Source organism: Parasteatoda tepidariorum, chromosome 2 (genome assembly GCF_982258835.1).
Source record: "Parasteatoda tepidariorum strain Cologne lab strain chromosome 2, Ptep-v5.0, whole genome shotgun sequence".
Classification (NCBI taxonomy): Eukaryota; Metazoa; Arthropoda; class Arachnida; order Araneae; family Theridiidae; genus Parasteatoda; species Parasteatoda tepidariorum.
The window spans coordinates 26,785,731-26,810,837 of record NC_141756.1 but is presented as its reverse complement, the minus strand read 5'-3'; the positions used below and the strand labels follow the sequence as shown (position 1 = coordinate 26,810,837).

The window sequence follows — 25,107 nt, the reverse complement described above, 5'->3', positions numbered from 1 at the left end:
CCGAATATGTAAGTGGACACCTTAATTAACATTTCAATAAAAAAAATTAGTTTTGTTAATTAACTAGCATTGTTTTTAACAAATGAAGCTGAAATGGCGTCTTGGGGACAATTGTAACAATAAGTAAAGGGACGATTGTAACAGCTGAAAATAAATAATCTCATGTTTATAAACTATTACTTAACTCTTTAAGAACCACAATAGTTTCCTATATCATTTTTTTTGTTGCATGTGCATTATCTTATTTGTCACCTTTCACAGCATAAATTAAAATTTTTAACCCATTAAAGTTAAAAGTTTAACCCTTTAGGTCTCTGCTCATTGTTAATTTTACTCCTAAAATATCACTACTATTTTGATCAATAAAAAATATATCACAACTATGATAATATGTATAATTAACTATGTTTTAGTTGAATTTATGAACTGTTACAATTGACCCCGTAAGTGGGGACAATTGTAACAAGTGCACAACTGTCAAAAATTGTTAATAACTAATATAACAACGTTTAAAATAAGGTATTTATTTTTTTTCCAGTGGAGGATAGTCTACTTTACTCGTCTGTTAATTAATACTAATAATATATTGGATTTTTTGTGAATTAAAAATAGTTAAGTAAAAAATGTTACAATTGACCCCACTCTCCCCTACGTATGGTGTACGGATAGACCAGTTAAGTGGCTTAAGCTACGTTTCCGAAGGTATTCAGGCTACTTAAGAAGCTAAAAAATATTCTCAGGATCACTAAATTTGTTAGAATGTTCATTAACTCTTTGTCGCAGAATTTATATTGAACATATGTTTTATATTTATTCATTATTTTGTATCACTTCAGGTTAAAATAAGTGGAAAATATCATATTTAGCATGTTAATAATTTATAGTTATGAAATAGAGCATGAAACGCCGATGTCTTTTTCTGAGTGAAACGCACAATCTTTCAGACACAGATCACTCACAAGCAATAATTTTTTAAATTTGCCCTTAAATGCAATTATTGAGATCGAGAAAATACAGTTATTCTTCCTTGGATTTCGTCAATTTACAAAATCAATTATTGATAAATTTTTCAATAATTTTTTAATAAATTTTTGAATGGGAAAAAAATGTTTTTTTCGAACTAATTTTCTTGGATTTTATATTTTAGTACATATTACAATAATCTAACAGATTTTTTGAGCAACAAATAAACGGTTTTAATAATTAAAAAATACCAAAATATATTTTTGCTTGTAATTAGAGCGTCAGCAATATATATATATATATATATATATATATATATATATATATATATATATATATATATACATATATACATAAGGGACACCAGTGTTCCATCTGCGCCAAAGGGTTAATTGTGAGTATAATAATGCATTAACACATATAATCTAGTTTTGTATAAAATGAAATTTATTGACAATCTGCACATCACTATAAATAATTAATTTCTTAATGCAAATACATAGATTGTACATAGGTACATTTCATACAGTTTGTTCAAAAATATTTTGTCAACATTCACCTTCCATTCGGCGATCTTCTTTTTTTGCAAAGCCTAATTTAAGTCATCAATTTTCATATCATTTCTGAAAATATAAAAATCAAATATGACATCCATAACAAATAAAGAAGTTTTCTCATTTTTTAATTCATCAATTATCCATTAATTGAATTTGTAACTGCAGAAATGAAATAAGACTCAACATGTTTATAAATAAAGACATATTATACTCTATTTTAGCGGTTCGTAAAATCAACATTAATAATTAATTCATAGAATTACTAATATTGATTAAATTATTTAGTAAGTTATCAATATAATTTCTAATTTTTCTAATAGCAGAAATTAAGCGAACCTAAAGTCCTATGATTTTTTCGGGGGTGAGGACATTTTTTAGCTACCAAATCACGGGAAACTTTTTCAAGTATTAAGCTGTCAAAATAACGGGGAAAAGTAGTCAGCGTTTCTTATTTAGTAAAGGAAAGTGATGAGATTAAAATCGGCATTTAAGAATCGGCTCTCGATAAGCTCAAAATATTTTTGGCGGGCATACTGATACACTTCAGATGTTAACTTCATTTTTTTATTATCATTATTATTATTTAATTTTTTCAACAGTTTTGCATAGAGGATTAATTTATAACTGCTTTAAATTATCCTCGAAAATTTTTCACGAATTTTGTGTTCCCTTTTTTTTCCAACGAAAAATTATTGAAACTGTTACTGACTCATATAAAAATAAAAAAAAATAGTGCGGAGTCCCTCCGCGCGGATGAAGTTAAACTTCGTAGCCTGCGACGTTAATTGTAGAAGAATCAGCAGTCATAGAAGGATCACTAGTTCTATTCTACGACTCTTTTTTCTGCTCCGCTCGCTTCCGTGCACTGTAATAACAGTAATAGTGATCATTTTCCCCTCGTGGACCTCTTGAACCAGTGGAAGTGCTTGTGGTTGCCTCATCGTTTCGCCATGGAAAATGTATTTGTATTAATATTGTATGTGAATGCGTCGTAATGAAATTTCAAAAGAGAAAACCTAACAATCAATTGATATTCACAAGAGACGTACCTTGACATAACCTTAAATCCGTCGCATTGTCCGTGGGATTGTTTTCACTCATTTTTTTACAATTGTTATCCACTAAATTTGAAAATAAAAAATACTATCCTATTAAATTATATGTGTATCAAATCAAACTAAAAAAATATTTATAGAAAAACAATACTTTTATGACTTTTATTATTTTTATGCTAGTGAGAATCAAAACAATATGGAAATGAATGGGGGAAAACTGGATCCCACCACGTGATTTCCCGGCCAATAAAAATGTAGCGTTAAACATTTAACGCAATCTTGTTGGAAGTCGCATAAGAAGTATAACTTCAAAAAAATGTAAGAATGCTTTACATGCAATAAAATCGCTCGAATCAATTAATCAAAGACTATAAATGTAGGAAAGTGAAATGACGAGCAGAATCCTATCTTTAGTTAAGAACCACTGCATTAAATGACTCTTTATAGTAAGATGACTGGTTGAAAACCACTGCATTGAGGAGCATTTTAAAATAAGATGGGGATCAAGATCCTTTCACTAGTTAAAAACCACTGTATTAAAACATTTCCAAATAGGATGGTGTTTAGAATCCCTTTGCTAGTTAAGAACCACTGCATTAAATGACTTATTGTAAAGTATGATGATGATTAAAATCACTTAACTGGTCAGAAACAACTGCATTAAAGAACATAATATGGTGATCAGAATAATTTCACTGATTAAGAGCCACTGCATAAAACGACTCTTTATAGTAAGATGACTGGTTGAAAACCACTGCATTGAGGAGCATTTTAAAATAAGATGGGGATCAAGATCCTTTCACTAGTTAAAAACCACTGTATTGAAGCATTTCCAAATACGATGGTGTTTGGAATCCCTTTGGTAGTTAAGAACCACTGCATTAAATGACTTATTGTAAAGTATGATGATGATTAAAATCACTTAACTGGTCAGAAACAACTGCATTAAAGAACATAATATGGTGATCAGAATAATTTCACTGATTAAGAGCCACTGCATAAAACGACTCTTTATAGTAAGATGACTGGTTGAAAACCACTGCATTGAGGAGCATTTTAAAATAAGATGGGGAGCAAGATCCTTTCACTAGTTAAAAACCACTGTATTGAAGCATTTCCAAATACGATGGTGTTTGGAATCCCTTTGGTAGTTAAGAACCACTGCATTAAATGACTTATTGTAAAGTATGATGATGATTAAAATCACTTAACTGGTCAGAAACAACTGCATTAAAGAACATAATATGGTGATCAGAATAATTTCACTGATTAAGAGCCACTGCATAAAACGACTCTTTATAGTAAAATGACTGGTTGAAAACCACTGCATTGAGGAGCATTTTAAAATAAGATGGGGAGCAAGATCCTTTCACTAGTTAAAAACCACTGTATTGAAGCATTTCCAAATACGATGGTGTTTGGAATCCCTTTGGTAGTTAAGAACCACTGCATTAAATGACTTATTGTAAAGTATGATGATGATTAAAATCACTTAACTGGTCAGAAAGTTTTAAGTATGCATGGTTTGGTTTTAAGTATGCATGTTGTGATTTAACAAATATACAACCCTGAAAATTTCACTTATGCTACATCTTTTTAATAACGGAAGATATAGAAGAGGCTCTACCACAGGAAATATAGTTTTGTCGGAGATTAGAACATGTAAATTATTAACTGTTTATACATTTATTGAGAAAAAAACTAATTAAATTCTTGAACGAATTTCGAGGCCTCTTTTATTAAAAATGCAAAACTTAGATATAGCTTAGATTTGAAAAAATCAATGTAATATTCATTTACGTAAAATATGAACAAACTGGTAAGAAAAAACCTTCTCTTAAATTAAATATGTTATTTGAGCAACTAAATACTAGTCTCCACAAATTCCAATGGTAATAAATATTTCACCTTAAATTTTTTAGTTAAAAGTCTACTTAGCTACTATGTAAACATAAAATACGTCAGAAAAATTAATTTATTCTCCTTTTAACATTATAACGTTAAACAGGATAAAATATTAAAAAAGAACTAAACAGATAAAATTAACAAATTTTTAAACAACATAAAATTAATTTTTTTTGAATAACATAACCGATAACATTTTAATTAGTTTATTATTAAGCAGAATTCTGCCAATGTTAGTGAATTTTTTATCTCAGTTATTTGAATCAAGCATTTAAAGCATTACATGCAAAATATTACACCTTAAGTCAGTGTAGTATTCAAAAGTATTTTTTTAAATAATTTGCACTTGCACATTTTGTAAGAGAAAAATTCACCAGTTTTTATAAGTATTATACATCAAAATGTATGCAACTATGTAATATAAATCTTGCCGAAATATTCAACAATGAAATATTATTATTTTAGTGTTGAACTTGATGTGAAGTATGATGAATATGGTTGTTATATTGAGGCCGATTGTATAGATGGATTGGTAGCTCAGACTCAAACGAGTGAGAATTTTAGTGTTGCCCTAGTTGGCAAAGGTGATGCATACGGATTTTATGTTGAGTCTGATGTCAAAGAAGGTTTAGTTGAGGAAAATTCAGCTTATGAGAATGATGAGAATATTGGGTACGCAAATTTATATTTAAATTGAGCTTAATTAGTACTTTTAAACATCTTTCGTAATATTGCTTGTCTGTGCTGAAAATACATAAAGCTCTTTAAAGTTTTTTTTATTTTTCAAAAATGAATGCTTAACATTTTGACTTCTTCAAAGACATCATAATAGTCAAAAAAGCGTATATTTTTAAACATTAACACAATTTCAAATGTTTTAAATAACTCTGCTCTGAATAGTTCTTAAAATATCAACGATTGTAGTAATCAATGATTTCCTATAAGTTAACACTAACTTTATTTTTTTAAATAAAAAAGCTTAAAAAAATTCATGTCAGTGATTAGACAAAATTTCAATTTTTTATTATTCTAATTTTATAACTTTCATAAGGTCCTGCATACATATTATTTTATTTAACTGAATTCCATTTTCACTGGGCATTTACTACCCTATAAGTCTAAATAATATTTTCATTTATAGTATATAAAATGCTGCACACTGTAAAAATTCATATAAAATACATATCCCTGTTTTTTGATCAGGTTAAAAATTTTAAATATATTCATCCATGTGTTATAAATCGTAAAAATTACCTTTTATAATTTTAGTGGTGACCAAATAGTGAAATGGGACGAATACGGATTCTTTGTTGAATCTGACTGTATTCGGGATTTTGTTGCTCAAAATCTGACTATGGAGGATTGTGAGAATAATAGGTATGCTAATTTGTTTTCATTTTGAATATTTTTAGTATTTAAGTAAAAATGTTTTCTGAGCTTGTCTATCAATATTTGGGGCAACAGAGGGATACTCTAAATTTATTTTTAGCTAATTTTTTCAAACTTTAATTGCTTTACAGGATTTAAATCTCAAAAAAAAATATATATTATAATTTTCAGAAAGACAAATATTTTAGAAAAATATAATTTGAAATACTAGTGAGCTTCAAACTACTGTACTTTGATAAAATTCATTTTTAATTCATATAAGTTATGATTTTTATTTGTATTGTTCGGAGTTCTAATACACAATTAAATATTACACAAGAAAAATAAATTTGGAGAGTAATAGGCTACTTAAGCCTTAGATTTACTTTATTTAGTTAGAATCTTAACTAAAACTTGATGACTATAATATTTTCTGTTTAATAAGACCGAATAGTATGTTAAGTCTTGCAATTTCAAGAGTATGTTGAATACCAATATTTTCAATCGAAATTTGGCAGAAACGAAAATAAAAATTAAATTGCATCTGAATTTCCTTCTCTTGCCATTCCTTTTGATAAATTAAACGGATGTAGGGAAACAACTCATTAAATTTTTATTTTTATTTGTACTTTTCGTCATTCTCTGTTTTTTTAATAAATAAATTGAAACAAAAGCAGGAATAAAAACTAAAAGAAAATTTACGTAAAAAAATGTGATAAATAATTAATGGTATTTCGAAGGTCTTCAAAGACCAGGGCCCGACTTAGCCTAATTGGGGCCCGGGGCAAAAACCTCTTTGGGGGCCCCCCTAGCGCCATATGTGCTTAGCTTTAGATGGTTGGTCAACCGTCCATTACTATGTAAAAAAAACTGAAAATAATAACATTTATATTGACCTTGAATGATAATGTTTATTTTTAAATCAACAAAATTTTAACATGTTTATTACTTACTCAGTTTTAACCAATATTTACTGTTCTTTCAATAAATGAAGAAAAAATTACATAGTTAGAAATTCAGTGTAACAGAGGGAGATTATAAATTGTACCATAATATAACTTTAATTTTACAATTACATACAATATTGTTATAAGACAGAGACAATTTTGCATGACAAGTCAATATTATATCTATTTCTTTTTCAATGGTTTTTTTCTAATTTTACTTTCAGCAAAATTATCAATTATATCATTATAATCAATATTTTTCGCTATATCCGAATTTAAACATAACATAGAAAGTTGAGACAATTTTCTTTGAAGAATGCATGACCTTATGGGCGATTTTAATCTCTTCAGCAATGAAAAGGATCTTTCCCCAGTGCAGTTTGAAATTGGTAATGATAAAAAAATTTGAAGTGCAGTCTCAACATTAGAAAATGATGAAGATAAATTAAATTTTTTTAACATTTTTATCATATCTAATGCAGTCGCCTGCTTATCTACTGGAAAAGAATGAAAATGTTGCAGTTCATCAGGGAACTCCTCATCTAAATCAGAAGGATAGTGCCTAACTAATTCCTCTGCTTTGGTTATTTGTAAATTTGATCCTGTGTTTAGCAAACATGAAAATCTATCTTGTAATTTCTCATATGGAATTTTGCGGTTTGTTAAGTTTGTAATTAATGTGTCACATAACTTGTAGTGACAGTTAATAATGTATTCATCGCGTGGCTCAAGGTTAACTTCATGTGCATTTCCATCATCTAACAGTCTACTTCGAGGTGTAATTTTTTTTCTTTTTGCCTCATACATACTGTTTTCTGGCAAAATTTGCAGCGCTTCATCTTCATATTTGTCAAATTCATTTCGAACTGACTGCACGAAATTTATTAAAGAGTCAAATAATGGCGATACTATCTCTAATTGAGCATTAGAATTTTGCAGAACTTTACTTACTTGATGTAATCTTTGTAAAATGCTATCCCACACAACTGTATTTAGCGCATTTTCAATCGTAAGTAATTTTTTATAAAGAGCTTTAGCTTCATTTCTAGTGGAAGGAGTTTGGTCTTGATCATCTGCCAAATAACTCAAAGATTTTAAAACTGAAGCGTAGTTTTGACGCAATGCCTTAGTAGCATTTGCATCAGCACACCATCGTGTACATGAACGATTTTTTAAGGTCAGTTTTTGCTTATTTCCTTTAAAATTATCAATCATAATCTGCCATCGGTATGTTGAAACAGAAAAAAAGTTATATAATTCTTGCAGTAAAGAAAAAAAATTCACAACTCTAATACAGGATTCTACAGCATTTATTCCAACTAAATTCAAAGAATGAGCAGAACATGGTACGTATTCCGCAGTAGAATTAATATTTTTAATTCTTGCTTGAACACCTGAATATTTCCCTGCCATGTTGGAGGCATTATCATAACTTTGGCCCCTGCAATTTTGTATGTCAAGACCTAAATCTTCCAAAACTTGCAATATAACATTAGTTAAACTTTCTGCATTGTGACCAAAAATTTGTATAAATTTTATAAACCTTTCAACAGGTTCATAATCAGGACCAAGATATCGCAAAATTAAAGTTAACTGGTCCATATGGGTAACATCTGGAGTAGAATCCACTATAATTGAAAAATACTTGGCATCTATAATTTCTTTAATGACAACATTCAAGACTTTTTCACCCATTAATTCAACAAATTCATTCACAATTGTTGATGATAAATAATTAACATTGCCAGTTCCTTGATTACCAGCTTTTTCGATATGCTTCGCAAGAAATGGATCAAACTGGGCTATCAATTCAAGGCAACCCAAAAAGTTCCCATTATGAGTTGAACCGAACGTTTCATTTCCCCCCAAAAAAGCCATACCTCTTGATGATAAAAATTTAACTGTTTCAACAATTCTTTGTAATACTGACCGCCAGTAATGTACTTCACTTTGATATTGCTTGATTATTGCAGAATCAATTCTTTTTTCAGTTTTAAGTCTCTGGGTAAACTTTAAAATTGATTCCCTGTGCATAAAAGAATTTTCATGCTCTGTAAGTCGAATGACAACATGCTTCCAATCATCGAAGCCAAATGTTGAAAGGCTAGTTGTTGTATTTCCAAATAATTTGCAAACCCAGCAAAATAATTTCTTTTCTGATGCTGATAATACCAACCATTCTCTTGCCAATTTTTCACCGTTTTTTTTAATTTTAAAAAAATTAATTTTGGTTAAAAGACGTTTGCCTCCATTGAATATTTTCACAGTGCTTTTTACCAGATCCATATTTTGTGGAGGTGGCTTTCTAAGAAAATGATCGATCATATCATCAGTGATAGTGTGCCATTTAGCCGGATCATCAATCGGCACTTTTCGCTGAATGTCTTTTTCAGGTGATAAAACATTTGCGGTAAAACATTCTTGTTCTTGGTGCACTTCATAATCGGCAGCCGGATCATTGATTGGTACTTCCTGTTTGTTATTTTTGGGCACCTCATCTGCAGAAGCACACTCCTGTTCTTCAAGTTCATGGGGCTTTTTATCACCAACATCTTGCAAATTGGGTAACGGTTGCATTTGTAATGCAGGAGAGATTTCCGATTCTTCTATACGTGCAGGAAAGAATTTTAAGATGCTCCCTTTAGCTTTTTCAGCTTGAAGTTCTCGAGCCTTTTTATGTTTCCTTTTCTGGCTCCCAGACATGTAAGACCGCTCCATTTTTTATTGTAGCTTTAATACAGTATAATTAAGAATTTAAGCAAAATAAATTACTCCCTATAAACTATACGATAATAATTAAGCAACTATGTGCATACGTAAGAAATAAACAACCACTTCTAATTTCCAAAACAAACTCTATTTTTAAGGAAAAAGCACACCCACCCACAGAAAACAAATACTATCATCAAAACCTAATTAAAATATTTCAATAAGCTTGGAGAGATACACATAAAAATGATTAAATTCTGCTTTTAATAGATATAAGAATTAAAAAAATAACAACGTGTATACCTAAAAATGTCAGCAAAATGTTTAAGGTTCAGCTCTGCCACCCTGAAGTTATTAATCAAAAAACAAAGCAATTTCATCACCTTGTAACAAAAAATATTTAAATTATTCTGACCTATTTATAAATCTGGCATCACAGTCAATCTAATTTATTATGGTCTAAACAAAAAAGTCAACAATTATGTATAGTATGTATCATAATAAACAATATCTGTAAACAGAAACAGAACTTACTCACCACCTATAAGAATCTAAAGTTTTTTCAAATAAAGAATGACATAGTTTAGCCGAAACTTACCATAAATTTTACTAGAAGCTCAACACGAAAATCGACCATTAGTACTTAAGGAAATTAAGAAAATGTAAAATGTGTTTCAAAAAGGCATAGACTTACATTTGAAAGCGCGCTACCCGATTGATTGTAAACAAAGATCGTGAAGTCACGTGATCAGTTAAGATACAGTTGCAGTCATCACTGTGTGGTATCATTCGATATTCAACAGCAGTTGCGATTAACAATTACGATTACTCAATTAAGCCAATCAGAAGCCTGTATTTTTGTAAACATATCACATTTTGCGATATGTAAAAATACAAGCTGGAATAGCTGAATTATGTCCTAGGAAGCCATGGATTTACGAAATTTAGATTTTCTGTGCACATACATACGATAGATTAATAAAGAAGCTAATTTTACACTGAACCGATATTTTGTTTAAAAAAAATTTATTAATGAAAGAAACGTAAAATAAACTTTCTAGTCGATTTGGGGGCCCCCCTGATGTCGGGGCCCGGGGCGGCTGCCCCGCATGCCCCTGCCTTTGTCAGGCTCTGTCAAAGACTACACTATTACCAATAAATTCCCAAGATGTTTTGTAATGACTGCTCTTAGTATACAATTATACAATCCATGTCCTCAATGTAGATTTAAAAAGTACACTCATAAGGGATTATGAATTTTAACAGCGATAAGATACAAAATGCTATTGAAATATAACCAATTCCTAATGAGGAAGGTGTAACAGGGTAACATCAAAAAATTTTATATTACGAGAAGAAAAAATACAATTATTAAAAATACCACTAAGCTATATCAGGCAATTAAACTTGTTTCCATATTTTAGTCTCCCTTTTCTCGGCATTGATTCTTTAGAATTCAATCGCGTTTTTTTTTACTTGCTTAAACAATAATTTACGATAATGATGATTTAAAAGTTCATACACTAATTGTCAAACAAAGTAAAGTTCATACGTCAAAAGATTAAAAAATTAGTAAAACACTTTCTCGAGTTTAAACTAGCACTATTCTTAGTATAAAAAAATTAGGTATTTTTAGAATATTAACATATTTTCACTTAAGAATTTCAGGCTGAAATATTTTATTAATAATAAAATATTTTATTAATAATAAATATTTTATTAATGATAATCAGTTTTCACGTTTTATTAAAACAAAATTTGTGTATACTTTTGCCAATTACTCACACACATATTAAAACTTTACCCTCTGGTATATTAAAAATAAAATTTTATTCCATGAAATAAAATCAATGCTGAATTTCTAAATACATTTAAAGTTTACTACTTGGTTATAAAAAAAACTAAGGCATTTTTTAATCACAAAAAATAATGAAAATTTATTATATTTCTAAAATTTATGCATTGAAAATTATGTTGAAATCCATTGTGTTTGTTTATAATTTTAGAGTGACATATGATGTCGGAGGTTCTGGGGAACCTGGAATGGTGGAAAATGTTTCTGATGAGAAACATAGTGATGAGAATTTTCAAAGCAAAAGGTATGGTAATCTGTATTTAATTGGAGTTATCTAAGTAATCTTAATTGTTTATCTTTTTTATTGCTGTTTCAAATGCTTTTGATTAAGCAGAGCAATATTTCCTCTTTTTTTCACTTCTATAACAACATCATTTCTTGAAAAAAATTTATAATATGTATCTTGCAGACAAAAAGTAAACTACGAAGCATTTATGCATGACCCGTGAATAAAACTTGAATAAAAAAAGGACCATATTCAGCCGTTTTCTGTAGCTGTAAAATATAAATTTCGAGAAATAAATATATTAAAAACATATTTAAAAAATAGCTGAATAAAAAGAATTATGATATCAAAACTCTACCTATGACATAGTAATTTCCTGACTTCATAGCCACTATTAAAAAATAATGTTTTATTTTTGCTTCAAATGTGCCAAAAAATATAATAACTTATAATTATAAGATAAACAAGTACTTCTAAGAATTTGAAATAATCATATCTCATTGTTTGCAGTTTCAAATTATTTCCCTGGTAATATTCAGAACATTCTTGCGCATAATTAGAAAACGAATTTATATGATGAAAATAAATTAGAAAATATTCTTTTAATAAAAAAGTTTGTTTTTATTTAATGATTCAAGTTATAATTTCGTAATTATATACCACTGTAATAATACTTTTTTGTTCATCGTTTTAATAACTAAAAATAGAGGAGTTGCTGCTTGTCAAAAGCACGTAAATTGTACGAAAAATATCATTGAAACATGAGTTTAAATGTTTATATATTAATTAAAGAATTAAATAATTCTATTTAATGAAATTGAGCCCTTTTTTTATCTAAAATTATACTTAAACTGAATAAAACTTAAGCTTAAGTATAAAATATTTAATGTTAATTGATAACTTTACCAACTAAATTAAATGCAACTATAATAGTGAGATTATAATCGCGGCATGCAGCATATGTAAGGAATAACACAATTTAAATTTATTAATTCTTTTACGATGAGAATGTTACAATGAGATTACGATGAATAAAATCGTTTTATAAATTTATGTACCTTTTTACAAGAAAACGTTAAAACAATTTAAAACAATGAACAATTAAGTTCCATAAGCAAATATAGTTGATGGCTGATAGCAAATATTTGAAACTAACAGTAAGTTTTTTTTTAATTTTTTAAAAAAGTTCAAATTTATTTAAAATAAATTTAACATTTATCATGAATTGCGAAACACTTTTTTTTTAAATTAAAGTTTAAAATTAGAACTGGTTTACACGTCTTAATAAAAAATCGACTATTTTTAAAATAAATTGGTGAAACTATTCACTGTTTCAGTTTAGAACATTCATATATTTTATTTCCTTTTAATGTAACTCATTGATGAAGAATCTTACTTTAATAGTAGTACCTTAGGACACGAAATTTGTTGATTTCAAAAATAACATTACTTGTATTCTCATATGATTTAGTTGTTTATCAAAATAATTTGGTACAAATATCACTTCAATTATAAGAAATTATATTTATTTTTACAGAAAGGATATTAAAGAGTGTGAGATCACTTTGAATGGTGAAGGAGGAGACTGCACTGCAGATAACAAAATAAAAAAGAAAGGTTTTTGGTCATGTTTGAAAAACCTGTTTTGTTCATGCTGCAGTAGGAAATAGGTTGGAATGAGTGGAAGAAGTATTGTGTAAAAAAAAAAAAAAAAAAAAAAAAAAACTGAAAGGATGGAAAAGATTGTGATACTTGAATGACAAAGAAAAAAAATTTATTGCAGAAAAAAAAACAGTTCTGTACTCAAAAAACAGTTATGTCAATGAAAGCAATTTCCTGATTTGATAGATATGATTTTGCTGAAAGGATGGTAAAGAACAACTTGAATAAAGAAGAAAACAACTGTTTTACAGAGTTGAAAAAAAAAGAAAAAACTATTTTGCACTTAAAAACAAAAATAAGCTATTTTTCATGCCAGCCACAAAGAGCAATAGTTAAATAGATATTTTTGCAAAAAAAAAAAAAAAAAAAAAAAAAAAAAAGGAACTTAAATTATAAGAAAAGTGCATAATTGGTATTACAATAAAAAAATAATTTCACTCTGTATAAAAAAAAAACAAATCAAAATAAAATAAAAAAAAAACAAGGGGTACGATTATAGATCCACCTCCTCGTGGTGTACCCCGGAAACGTTTCGACGGCTAAGAGATCTATAACTCCAACTTCATCAGTTTTTTTCCCCTTCTGAGATTTTCAATCAACTTATTGCTGCATTGAAATTCAACTGACTTCGCCCTGCTTAAAAGGCTTGATTTGCTACAATCTTTAAGGAAACATTAGATTTACATTTTCCCATGACAGGAAACAAATTTATAGGTGAAAACTCCTTGTTGCGTCCCATTCTCTGGTTATCAATTTTATTTATTCCCCAAATTTTGACAAACATAAAAAATAATCTATTACCTCAATTACACACCTTTAAACAAATGGACAATATTGATGATAAGTATGAAATTGTGAAATTTTAAACATGGGAGGGGTATCATTTCTTCAGAATCTATTCTTGATACTTCCCTCTATCATAAAATCAGCTCTCTATAATCTTCTAATTGATGAAAAGCCAGTCTGATTGAAAATTTTAATGACCACTCCAGGCGGTGGGGCTACACTGATATCAATCCTGTTAGTTAAGTGACAAAGAATCACCGCACATTAGTCGTGTTTTGGTAAAAAAAACTGGCTAAAACTTCGTACTTCGATTATATTTTCCTATAATTATCAATGTGAGGTTTTCGAGTACATTGATTCAAAATCTGAGTTTTGAATTTTAATATTTAAAATGGCTGTGTTTAAATAACAAAAAATTGCCCGATTCACCATTTGGTAATACTTTAAAAAAGTCTTTTTTTCTGTAGATTTGATGTTGGATATTGCTATCATGCATATAGTATTCTAAACTCATTATGGCATTTTGGCGAGTAGCAAAAAACGAAAAAGAAAGAAGAAACGAAAGAGAAAAATAATACAAAAATGAAGAAGAAAGAAAAAGAAAAATAGAAAGAAAAATAGCCGTTCTTACGGACTAGTTTAAATAAACTATAGTTTAAATAAATTATCATATTTATTGGAATGTTCTACATAACTTATTTTCTTCTAAACGAAATGTGTGCCAAAACCATATTATCTTATCAAATGATTTCAAATAGTTTTCTTTTAAATAAGATATATTTTATCGTAAAATAGAGTTCTTTAAACATTTTTTATAAGAAGTATTTTTTTTTTTAAATATTGAAAATAAGATGATCACTACTGAGTAAAAATCGTTTGATAGGGCGATATAGATTCAGCGGAGGGCGATAAAATTCTTGGAGGGAATTGGAAGATGTGCAAAAACAGTGGTACCACGCCCGAACGCCGCTTTCTTTTCTGTTACCAACTTTCCACTGAGCCCTGTTTAAAATTTTGGCACTATCTCTCTTAGCATTGTTGCAAAGTTAATGTAGGAATTTAAATTTTGTGGCTCAACTAGAACCGGGAGCATTCCAACTTAATCTGAGAGCAACAGGCTTAACTCATGAGAATTTTTACTACTGGTTTAACAATTAATAATTCTCAAACTAAGTATTAGGATGTAAATTTTTTTCATTTATCGTACTCTCTGCAGACTTTTCTACACACTTTCTTAATTTCTTGGTTTAATAGTTTTAGTGCTGCAAAACAAAGTGTAACGCGAAGTTGATCATCCAAATGCTTACGATTTCATAATACAGAGAAGAAACTGTTTTCTTTTATAAGAAAATGAGTAATTTTTAAGCTAGTATGCCAGTGTGATTGGAAAGAAAAATTCTTCACAAAAACATGGTTTGTATATATGCATTAGATAATACTTAATATTAAAGGTAGGCCTTAGATCGGATGGCTCGACAGTGAGGAAGAGGATTTTAAAATCCTAAGAATTACTAACTGGAGAACAATAGCTAAGAGAAGTGCAGAATGGAGGAAGGTTATATGGAAGGCTCTGGCCCGAAAAGGGCTGCCATGCCTATGGAGGAAGAAGAATACTTATCAATAAAGTATTTTACTTTCGGGGGAGAAAAATGGATTATTTTAATATTTTGAATCAGAGTCCGCTATGTTGCATGCATTATAGACTTCTTTTTAAAATGAGAATCAGCAATTACCCATTTTTCAAACAAAAATATATAAGCATCAAATGAGCAAAGAGAGTCCGAGCTATGATAGGATTCGAAAGGAACTGCGAAAACAGTTCCGGAAATTAGTAATTATAGCGATGAGGCGAGGATATCCTAGTAAATAATCACTGGGTGAGGTCCGTTTGTGGGTGGGTGACCACTTTGATTAGTCTGCGTAGGGACCGAGGGTGTGCGGTATTGGTCCTCATTAAACTGTTCTACTGTAAAGTTCTCGACTTCGCGTGCAGATCGTCGGGCTACTGAAGCGGGGGTGCCATCCCTTCTGCAGAGGATCAAAATTGTGATGGCATCCCTCCGGATCATCCTCAGGGATGTTTCCCAGACCGTCGCCAAAATCCCATTGTGCAGCTCTAGTGCGACGTAAATGAACTGCAACAACAACCTAGCAAATAATATAAAATATAGAATTTGATGAAAATATTTGGATAAAATTATCGTGTTTTCTTGAACCGAGAGGCGAAACCATGAACTATATTACTTAACGACGATCAACTCTGACGTAATCACGTCGCGTTTCTTGAAATTTCGCCCGGCCAAACTGACTACAGCCCCCTCTAGCAACACTTATCGGAAACGAATAGTTGATTCAGTAGATGTGAGTAGTTAATACTCTACGGTATATTATGTATTGTCTTTGTCGTATTAAAAAAGCTCCAGTAATAGACGGCATAGATAGTATCATTCTGAAACAAAATGTCAAAGAAACAAGATATTTCTTACTAAAATTCTATAATAAATGTCAAAAATTACATTTTTCTCTCAGAACACTAGAAATGAAGTCAAGTAATATTATTTCAAAAACAAAATAAGCGTACCAACGAAAACAAATTCAGTTAGGTCCATAATATTGCTTCCCAGCATGGGAAAACTTGTAGAAAAAATGTGCTCTAAAAGATAAAATTTTTATCTTGAATCTGATAACGCTCTTAACGTAAACCAATTTGCTTTTAAAATGGAAAAGTGCGTCAACCAAGCTATTTTGTAGAAAATGGTGACTGATGCACGTTAAATCTGTCGAGTCGCAAAGTCCTCCATGTTCCCATAACAAATCAATACCTCTGGGGGTACTAATTCAGTAGTTGCCGTGTCTTCTGGACTGGTTAAAAATCACAAGGCTACGGAGTGAGTTGAACATTAGTAGTCGTAAACCCAAAATTGGATCGGCTGTTCAACGACGGGTATAAAATAAAATAAAATAGCATAGTTAACTGAAAAAATGCACTAAAAATCAGAAATTATATCTTCCAAGCCAAATTACTAACCATTTCATATCAATTCACCCCTTGAATCAAATACTGTAAATATCTGGCCCAACAGAAAATCTTCACTTCAGTGCATATCAGAAATTTTTTAATTTCAATTACACTAGTCAGAGAAAAAAAACCAAAATTCCAATTCATGGTAATATTAATTTAAACTGGGTCAAAGCACTCAACAATAGCGTTGGTAATGAGCTAAAGATATATTGGTCAAGGAATCCATAACAGAAATTACCACGAATATTTATCCTTTTCTCGGTGGCTGAACGGTAGCGCTTTGCGCTGTCGTGCCACAAGTCCCTGGTTCGATCCTCGGGCCGGGCAAGGTTGACTCAGCCTTTCATCCCTTCAGTGGGTCGATAAATGAGTACCAAGCATGCTTGGGAACTAAACATTGGGGGTTCCGCGTTCGGCTGACCACCTGACCGGAACATCTGCTCCTGCACCCCAGAGTCGATGGTCAAGAAAACTGAGATGGGCATAGTAGGCCTTGGCCCTCTATGGGCTGTCGCGCCGCTGAGTTTAGAGTTTAGTTTATTTATCCTTTTCTAGCAACGTAAATTAAAAATGAACACAAAGACAGCGGGAATGGACTAAAGGAAATACAGACAGGGGATTGTGCGAAATAAATATCGAAAAATTCCTATAAAAGAAAGTCTTTCAAAACGGGACCTTTCCCTAAATATCTTAAAAGTTTTAACAAAATTGAAAAAGGAAACTGCGCATGCGGAGAAATAGCCTCTCCAAACCATTACTTAGCAAACCTTTCAAGTTTCTGCCACACTAGAAAACTAACTATCTCTAGAACATAACATTAAATGGAGAAAAAACTTTCTAACCAACTCTATGATAAAAACTAAAATCTAAAATCTGCCAAAATTCATAAGAACTATTGAACAGTCACATCATAAGAACTATTGAACAGAACTTCAACTTAATTTGTCATAATCTGCTTTATTTTTACTTTTTTATTTATTTATTTCTTGTTTCCTTTGTATTTCACCTTTCTTCCCAAAAAGATATCAAATTCTACTGTGTAAATCATGCATTTGAATATTGTCTGATTACAATTTTTTTTTCTTTTACATGAATGTTTCTTCTGTGTGCATATTTCCGTTCTTTTCTTCTTTGAAGTCTAGTTTCATCATGTTTTAACAAGCTATTTAATGTTTGGCTCAAAATCTTTCCCTTAATATTGTGTTACATAACTTTAAGTGCCCTAACAAATTTTTTTAATGCAACATGTTAAATTTTTACTCTGGTTTTGCTGATCACCAAGTTTCTTTTGTTATCCTAAACGACTTTATATCTTTAAATTTACTTCTGCATTGCATAAAATCCAAGTAATCTCCAAGCATAGTTTATAACATTTTATCGATATTTACATGGTATTTAAATTTTCCAGTTAATAAATATTCCTATTTTTTCATGAACTTGTATATTTCAAATAGGAGTTTAACAGTCTTTTTATGTTATTGTAATTATTAATCGCTTTATTAAAGTATTATTGTGCATCGTGTAAGTCTGAACACATTCTTTTTATTAATTCTCATTTTTAATTCTGAATGATTTTTTTCAATTTTAATCAGTTATTCTCTTAATTTGCACCTGCCTTGGTTTTTTGTTCTTGCCTTTTTCACTGTTTTCAACTCATTCAAACAAACTGAAGAGGGGACGAAAGCTTTATGGTTTAGAGATCCGTCTGGGTGGAAATCAAAGAAAGTAAAAAGTATATTTGTCATATTTTTATATCTACTTCTGCACAATTATCGTTGTCACATAAATGAGAAATATTTTTTTGTTGTTTATTATTTTAAAGATAATTTTTTATTCTTTCCTTCAATTAAAATTATTCAATTAAGATTGGATTACGTAGATTTACGCTAGTTTTTTAAGACTTTTTCAAATTGTGCTTTTATGTTGAAACATAAAATTTTATATTCAATTCCAAATTTTTCATTTTACGTTTTAGTTCTATAATACGCAAAAAGTATTTCTATCATATTTTTATTTACTCTTGTCTATTTTCCTTCTTTCATATAATAAATTCTATTATAAACAGTATAAACAGAGAAAAGAAAAATATTTAATAAATGTTTTCGGTATTTATTTTCCCAAAAGTTTAAAAGGATTAATGGTGCATTTTATCCGCAGTAATACGTATAAATTTCAAAATTGAAATAAATGAGCAAGAAAAATGATGAGAAATTAAAGTATTTAAAATAAATCGTAATTTACCTTGCAAAATTCCTTTTTGTCTTCGTTAGCAAACGACATTATTAAACGAATTAACATCGAGCATTTCATAGAACTAAAATAAAACACATGGCCAAACGATTATAAAGAACTTTCTAAATTCAATTAAAAATAATAAAGGAAAACGACAAACTTATTAATTCATCAATCTAACTAGTAATAAAGCTTTTTGCTGTAGCGTGGCGCTGAAACCGTTTGGGTCAGACTGTTGACATTTCGATTAGCAAAACGCCACTTGTTTTTGTATGTTCTAAAATTAGAGTAGAAACTCTTTATGCATTTCTCTATGGATAAAATGTTCATTTGGAAGAATCATTTTCAAGAAATGTTTAAAAAAATTAGTTAATCCCGAGAAATTATTTATAACAGCTGCTCTTATTTTATATCGATTTTTTTCGGTGTAAAACATTTAAAAGAATAATTTGCCACGTAAATAACTCATTAACTATTTGTAGTTTCTTACAGCACTAAATTATTCGCCCTCGCAACGCTTGAACACGCCCTCAAGCGGGTAGTACATTTTCAGGCTTTTATTTATTAAGTTTTCATTTAGTTCCATTAAAAACATTGACAGAGTATGTTAAAAACATTGTTAGAGTAACGCCATTTTTTAGCAGCAAATAAGTAGCAATATTTTCCTAAGGAAAATGCAGGAGAACTTGAAGAAAAAAAACGACCAAGAACATTAGGAAATCTTTCTGATAGAGCGCGTCCAACATTTGAAGAACAATTTCTCAATAATTTTTATCTTTCTATTATCAGCAAACTTGCAACCGATAACTCGCATACTGCTACAGATGTGTGTATTACGGTAATATTGACATATATATATATAATTATATATATATATGATATATATATAATTTTTGTTGTTGCTTTAATTCATTACAAATTAAAGTGAAGTCAACAAATACGGTAAAATATACATTGCTTACAATCAACATTGCTTACTTCATTCAAATGAATAAATGTGATTTCAAAACGTGCAGTTATAGAATATTGTCCTTCTTTATAGAATAGATATATTTCTGAATCTATATAATTCGGAAAACAACAAAATAAAAAATCCTCCGAATTTCTTGAAATAGTATCATTTGTGTTGATTATTAATAATTTTTCATCGTTTTCTTGGTAAGTATTTTTTAATTTTGAATGAATAATTTCAACTTGATTTCAGCTATTCTGTTTTTAAGTTATATATTAACATTCATATCGAGATCTAATTATAAAATTTTGTTGTGTGGTAAGTCATCTAAAAGTAATGAAGGGATAATCTATGTATATATTATTTGAAAATAAAATTTTCAAACGAAGAATATTTCATTCGGAATTCTCCGGATTTATGCGATACTACGTTTTATGTTTATGATTTTTATAATAAAAAATTTACTTGTCAATATTTTTTTTTCTAATTTGATGATAGTTCTCTACAGAATGATTTTCTACATCTGATTAAGAACTTTAAGGTTAGAAAAAAGAAACAATATGAAAGTTTTTTATTTCAATATGAGGAATTTTTAGAATCATTTTTTTATCGTAAGCATTCTTTATTTTTTGTTTTTTAGTTTATAATGATTTTTTTATTGAAACCTTGATTTTTTTATTGAAAGTTTTTTAATAAAAATTGTTGTCAAAAAAAGTTTTTTTTGCAAAATTAAATGGTATAACATTATGTGCTTCTGTATACCTTTTGCATAATTTTAGTGTTTGAAGTAATATGACACAGAAAAGTATGGAATGTGAAATTTAAATAGACCTTTCACACTCGATCATTACATTTAGTAGAAGGATTTCTCAGGCACTAGGTTTTTCCGATGTGTTTTGGATGTTCCATCTTTGAAAAAAAAATATTCCATTTTGTTTTCACTTGCATGTGGAAGAATATCATACATTTTTCTTTTTTTAAATTTAATAAGCCAAAATAAAGAAGGAACATTACCATGCTACACTGAAGAAATCTCCAGGGCAACTGATGATCCTGATGTTCTGCTAGCAGGAATTCGCCTCAAATAACGACGCCCCCTATAGGTCGTTGCTTTCACGAATTGATGTTTAATTCGAAGTTTAAATTTTAATGTTTATTACAAGTAGAAAATTTGAAAACGATTACGTAAATGCATCGTAATCGTTTGCTGAAAAGTAATGAATTTTTCTTATTTTACAATGTAAGTATTTTTTTATTGATTTAGAATAAAATATAGAGCATAAAGACATCTTTAGTGGTTAAAAACTATTTAGAAAAAATAGTTTGTACAAAAAATATACTTCAGTTTAAATAATCTTTCGCACGTAACTTTGCTCTTTGCTTTCTCATGAGAAAAAAATGGCATCATATTTGTGTCAAGATTTCTATTTCAAACAATCTATAGTTCTAAAACTGTTTCAAAATTGACAAAAAGAAATCCAGATTTTACTTCCTAGCCTTAAAATTTAACCGTATTCTATGATTTTCAGCTGCATTGGCGCCTACGCTTGGGATACCTTACTAATCATATTTTTGAATAAGTTATTTAAGTTATAGTTCTAACAAAACTGTAATTTTTTTTTATCAGAAAATATCCTTCAGTGTAAATAAAGCAAAAAATTATAAATTTTGTCTGAAAATATAAATTATAATTATATTGCTCGTGTCGGCAGTAGTGACCTATCGTCGAAATGATGTCAGAAAATGAGCCTTCATGGAAGTGATAGTGAGAACAAAGTGAGCTATCGGCTGTTCTGTCACAACAACCAGAAATAAGACGTGAGTTGTACCAAACAATTTATTTAAACATTCACACGAAAAATCACAAAATATTACCCAAAGAAATATCTCTTCTCAGAAAAAAACTCTCTTTCTCAACTACTGAAAAAAAGAGCATCACTTCTCGTGTGTGTCTCTCACAAGCAACATCATTTTAGCATTACCTCTCGAGGAATTGATGCTTTTAGCTTAGTTGTCATACTGTTACGTTACAATATATATATATATATATATATTCAGGGAAAATACTTTTCATTCATGATTTCATAACATCTGCGAAAATTAATTTACATACTTAACGTTAGTATTACGAATCATTAAGATTGAGTTCTAGTTTCTAAAATACCGATCGTTAAATCAAAAGATACACCTTTTTTTAGCGCATTGTACACAAAATTTGAAATAATTACAATTTTCATACATTATTTAGAATTTCCGGTTGCTTTAATTTACTTTTTTGAAGTGTATAAAACAAGAGCTATGGCATTCTTAATTTCCGCAGGTTTTAATAACACCATCAATAGTTATGATTTTATTATAATTAGCTTTAAGAAAATAAGATTCAAACTTTCTGTTTCTGTATCCTTTAATGGTTTTCGTCACAAAAATATTCTTCATTTTACATCTGTTAGCATTTTAAAAATATTTCTTATTTTACGTGAAAATAGCTGCGAGCTAATATTTTTGACTGGCTTTTACCTTTTGAACTGAAATTTCACGCTCTGATAACAAAGATTTTTGGAGTTCTTTTCTGTTGGAAAAATAAAAGAAGTCGCAGTGTAAGTGTCTTACACATGTGTGAAGCAAAGCAAAAATATAATTTTAAACTAAGCAACACCATCTTGCGTGAAGAATTATCTGGGCTTTTGAACTGACAGATAAGTTCAGCATTTTAAAAGTTATAAAACTTTTTTTTTTTAATTCTCTAATATAGCGTCATTTTTCCACCTAAATGAAAATTATCAAAATCACTTCCTCATTGTCAATTTTTGTCAAATTTATGAACTCAGATAATGCAGTATTGGAGTAAGTTTTTAAATATTAAAAATTTTAATCTGCAAACGCTTTTAATTTTCACAAAATTGTGGATATTGACGCCATTTTCAGAATAAGTGTAGAGAGCGCTGACTGTAGGTTAAATTCTACTTAACAGTCATGGGTAACTGTTACAAACTCACAGCTGTTATGAAAAATGTCATATTATTCGCAAAAAAACATGATTTGTTACAACGAAGGAACAATCGAAAAACAGAACTCATTTATTTGTAGTTCTCGCGCGATGCCACCTCTCCCAATTTTCCTTTTCTTGTTTTGATTTTGCATCTTCTATTGTGTTAAAAAGTGCTACAACACCTGTAAAATTGTTCAATTTCTTAATGGCTTGAATCCCTTATCTCTATACAAAATTTGAAATAAGAAGGGGGAAAAAAGATAAATGGGGGAGATATATTTGGGTAAGAAAAAACCAGAGCATTTCATTTTATGAAATATTTCACAAGATTGATTTAAAAAAAATTTGCATTTGCAAATTTCATAAATGTATGACCTTACCTTGCTTTGATATTTCAAAGATTCAATCTACACGGAATTGATTTTATATATTCGCATCTGTAGCGATCCTTCAGTTATCAAATGTTAAAAACATTGCCAAATATCTGTACTGCCAATTAGTAATTTGCGTACGGGCGAACAGTGGGCAAATAATAAAACAGACCGCCCTATATAACTTTTGATCTAATGAGTGGAACTTCTTTTTCTAGGATAATCTTAAAGATTTCAAGGTCTGATCTCGAATATGCTAATTAATAAGTGCAGACGATATTCTTAAGTTGCGAAATCGAACACAAAAACGTACTTTCTCTGAATAAACATGCCCTTTTTTGACATCATTTTCAGATTTCAGACCTGTAAGATATAGGAGCAGACACAATCTGGGAAATAGGGTCCAATAGTTTTCTTCAGGAAAAAGGTATGGAATGGATCTCTAGATGTTAATTTTTTTTTGCCATATATCGAGAATTTTTTTTAGTGAATTGAAATAGTTTTGCACATAATTATAAACTCACTAACCCAAAGATAACTACATGCTTAAAAAAAAAAAAGAAAAGGAAAGAAAGAAAGAAAAGAAAGAAAACTTTTGTTATTGTTTATCATTTCATTTAATAACAGTCGAAAGAATTTCGAATTGTAAGATATACAACTTTTTACATCATGTTAAGGAAAGTAATTTTACACAGCAAAATACAAAATATGAGCGAAATCGGTCGAATTAATTTCTGCGACATCGAATTTAAAAAAAAAAAATTATTTACTTAATCTTGATGATCCGATCATTAGATCCAAAGTTATTCAGGGTGATCCATTTAATTTTCTTTTATTTTTATCTCGAGGAATTTTTAAGCTACCCAAAGACGATCTTGATACAAAATAACAATAATAGTCGAATACAAAAATAAATAATAGTCGAAAAAATTTTTAATTGCAAGGTATGCAAATTTTTACATCATTTTAAAGCAATGGCAAATATATTTATATGCCAAAATGCAGCATTTGAACGAAATCGTTTGAATAATTTCTGAGAAATCGAATTTTCAATTTTTTAAAAAAAGTTTATTACTTGTTTGACCCTAAAAATCTATTGTGCTCATATTGACTCTCTGTGCGGCCGTTCGTGTTTATTAGTAATGTTTCAGACTTACCAAATCTGCTTTGTTGCTCTTACTTTTCATTCTTTCTTTTTTAATTGTCACTCTTCCTGAAAATTATCTTAGGATATCTATATTCTAATCATCCTAATCTACAACATCATTCATGCCACCTGTTGAACTTGATTGTTAAGAAGACCCCCATTTGCTCCCCGAAACATCTCTTCTTATCTATTTTTCGTATTGTTCCCAAAAATCTCGTATTTGTCAAAGAGGGTGCTCAGAACCGAGTAGTTCGTTCTCATTGGTCTGTTTTTCTCACCATACATTTTCCATTTCTTACGCCCCACATTTCTTGAAGTCACTTGCCAAAGAATTTGTTGAACATAATGTGAATTCATATTT

At 29.5% G+C, this 25,107-nt stretch overlaps 2 protein-coding genes and 1 long non-coding RNA gene across 3 annotated transcripts in view; 2 read left to right on the top strand and 1 right to left on the bottom strand.

Moving 5' to 3' along the window:
• The window catches only part of LOC147814866 (uncharacterized), a 30,036-nt gene that overhangs the window by 3,345 nt on the left and 1,584 nt on the right, over positions 1-25,107 (top strand). The gene's annotated exons all lie outside the window — the stretch shown is intronic.
• On the bottom strand, positions 1,390-24,846 carry LOC147814867 (uncharacterized). Its single transcript, XR_015431313.1, has 2 exons — positions 24,757-24,846; positions 1,390-1,586 (listed from the first exon to the last, which is right to left on the bottom strand). It is a non-coding gene; the product is annotated as an uncharacterized LOC147814867 (long non-coding RNA).
• LOC147814868 (uncharacterized) lies at positions 4,911-13,306 on the top strand. Its single transcript, XM_087157058.1, has 4 exons — positions 4,911-5,152; positions 5,750-5,857; positions 11,511-11,603; positions 13,123-13,306. Exons 1-4 carry the CDS (start codon positions 4,926-4,928, stop codon positions 13,253-13,255), a joined length of 561 nt encoding a protein of 186 aa, XP_087013184.1. The 5' UTR covers positions 4,911-4,925; the 3' UTR covers positions 13,256-13,306.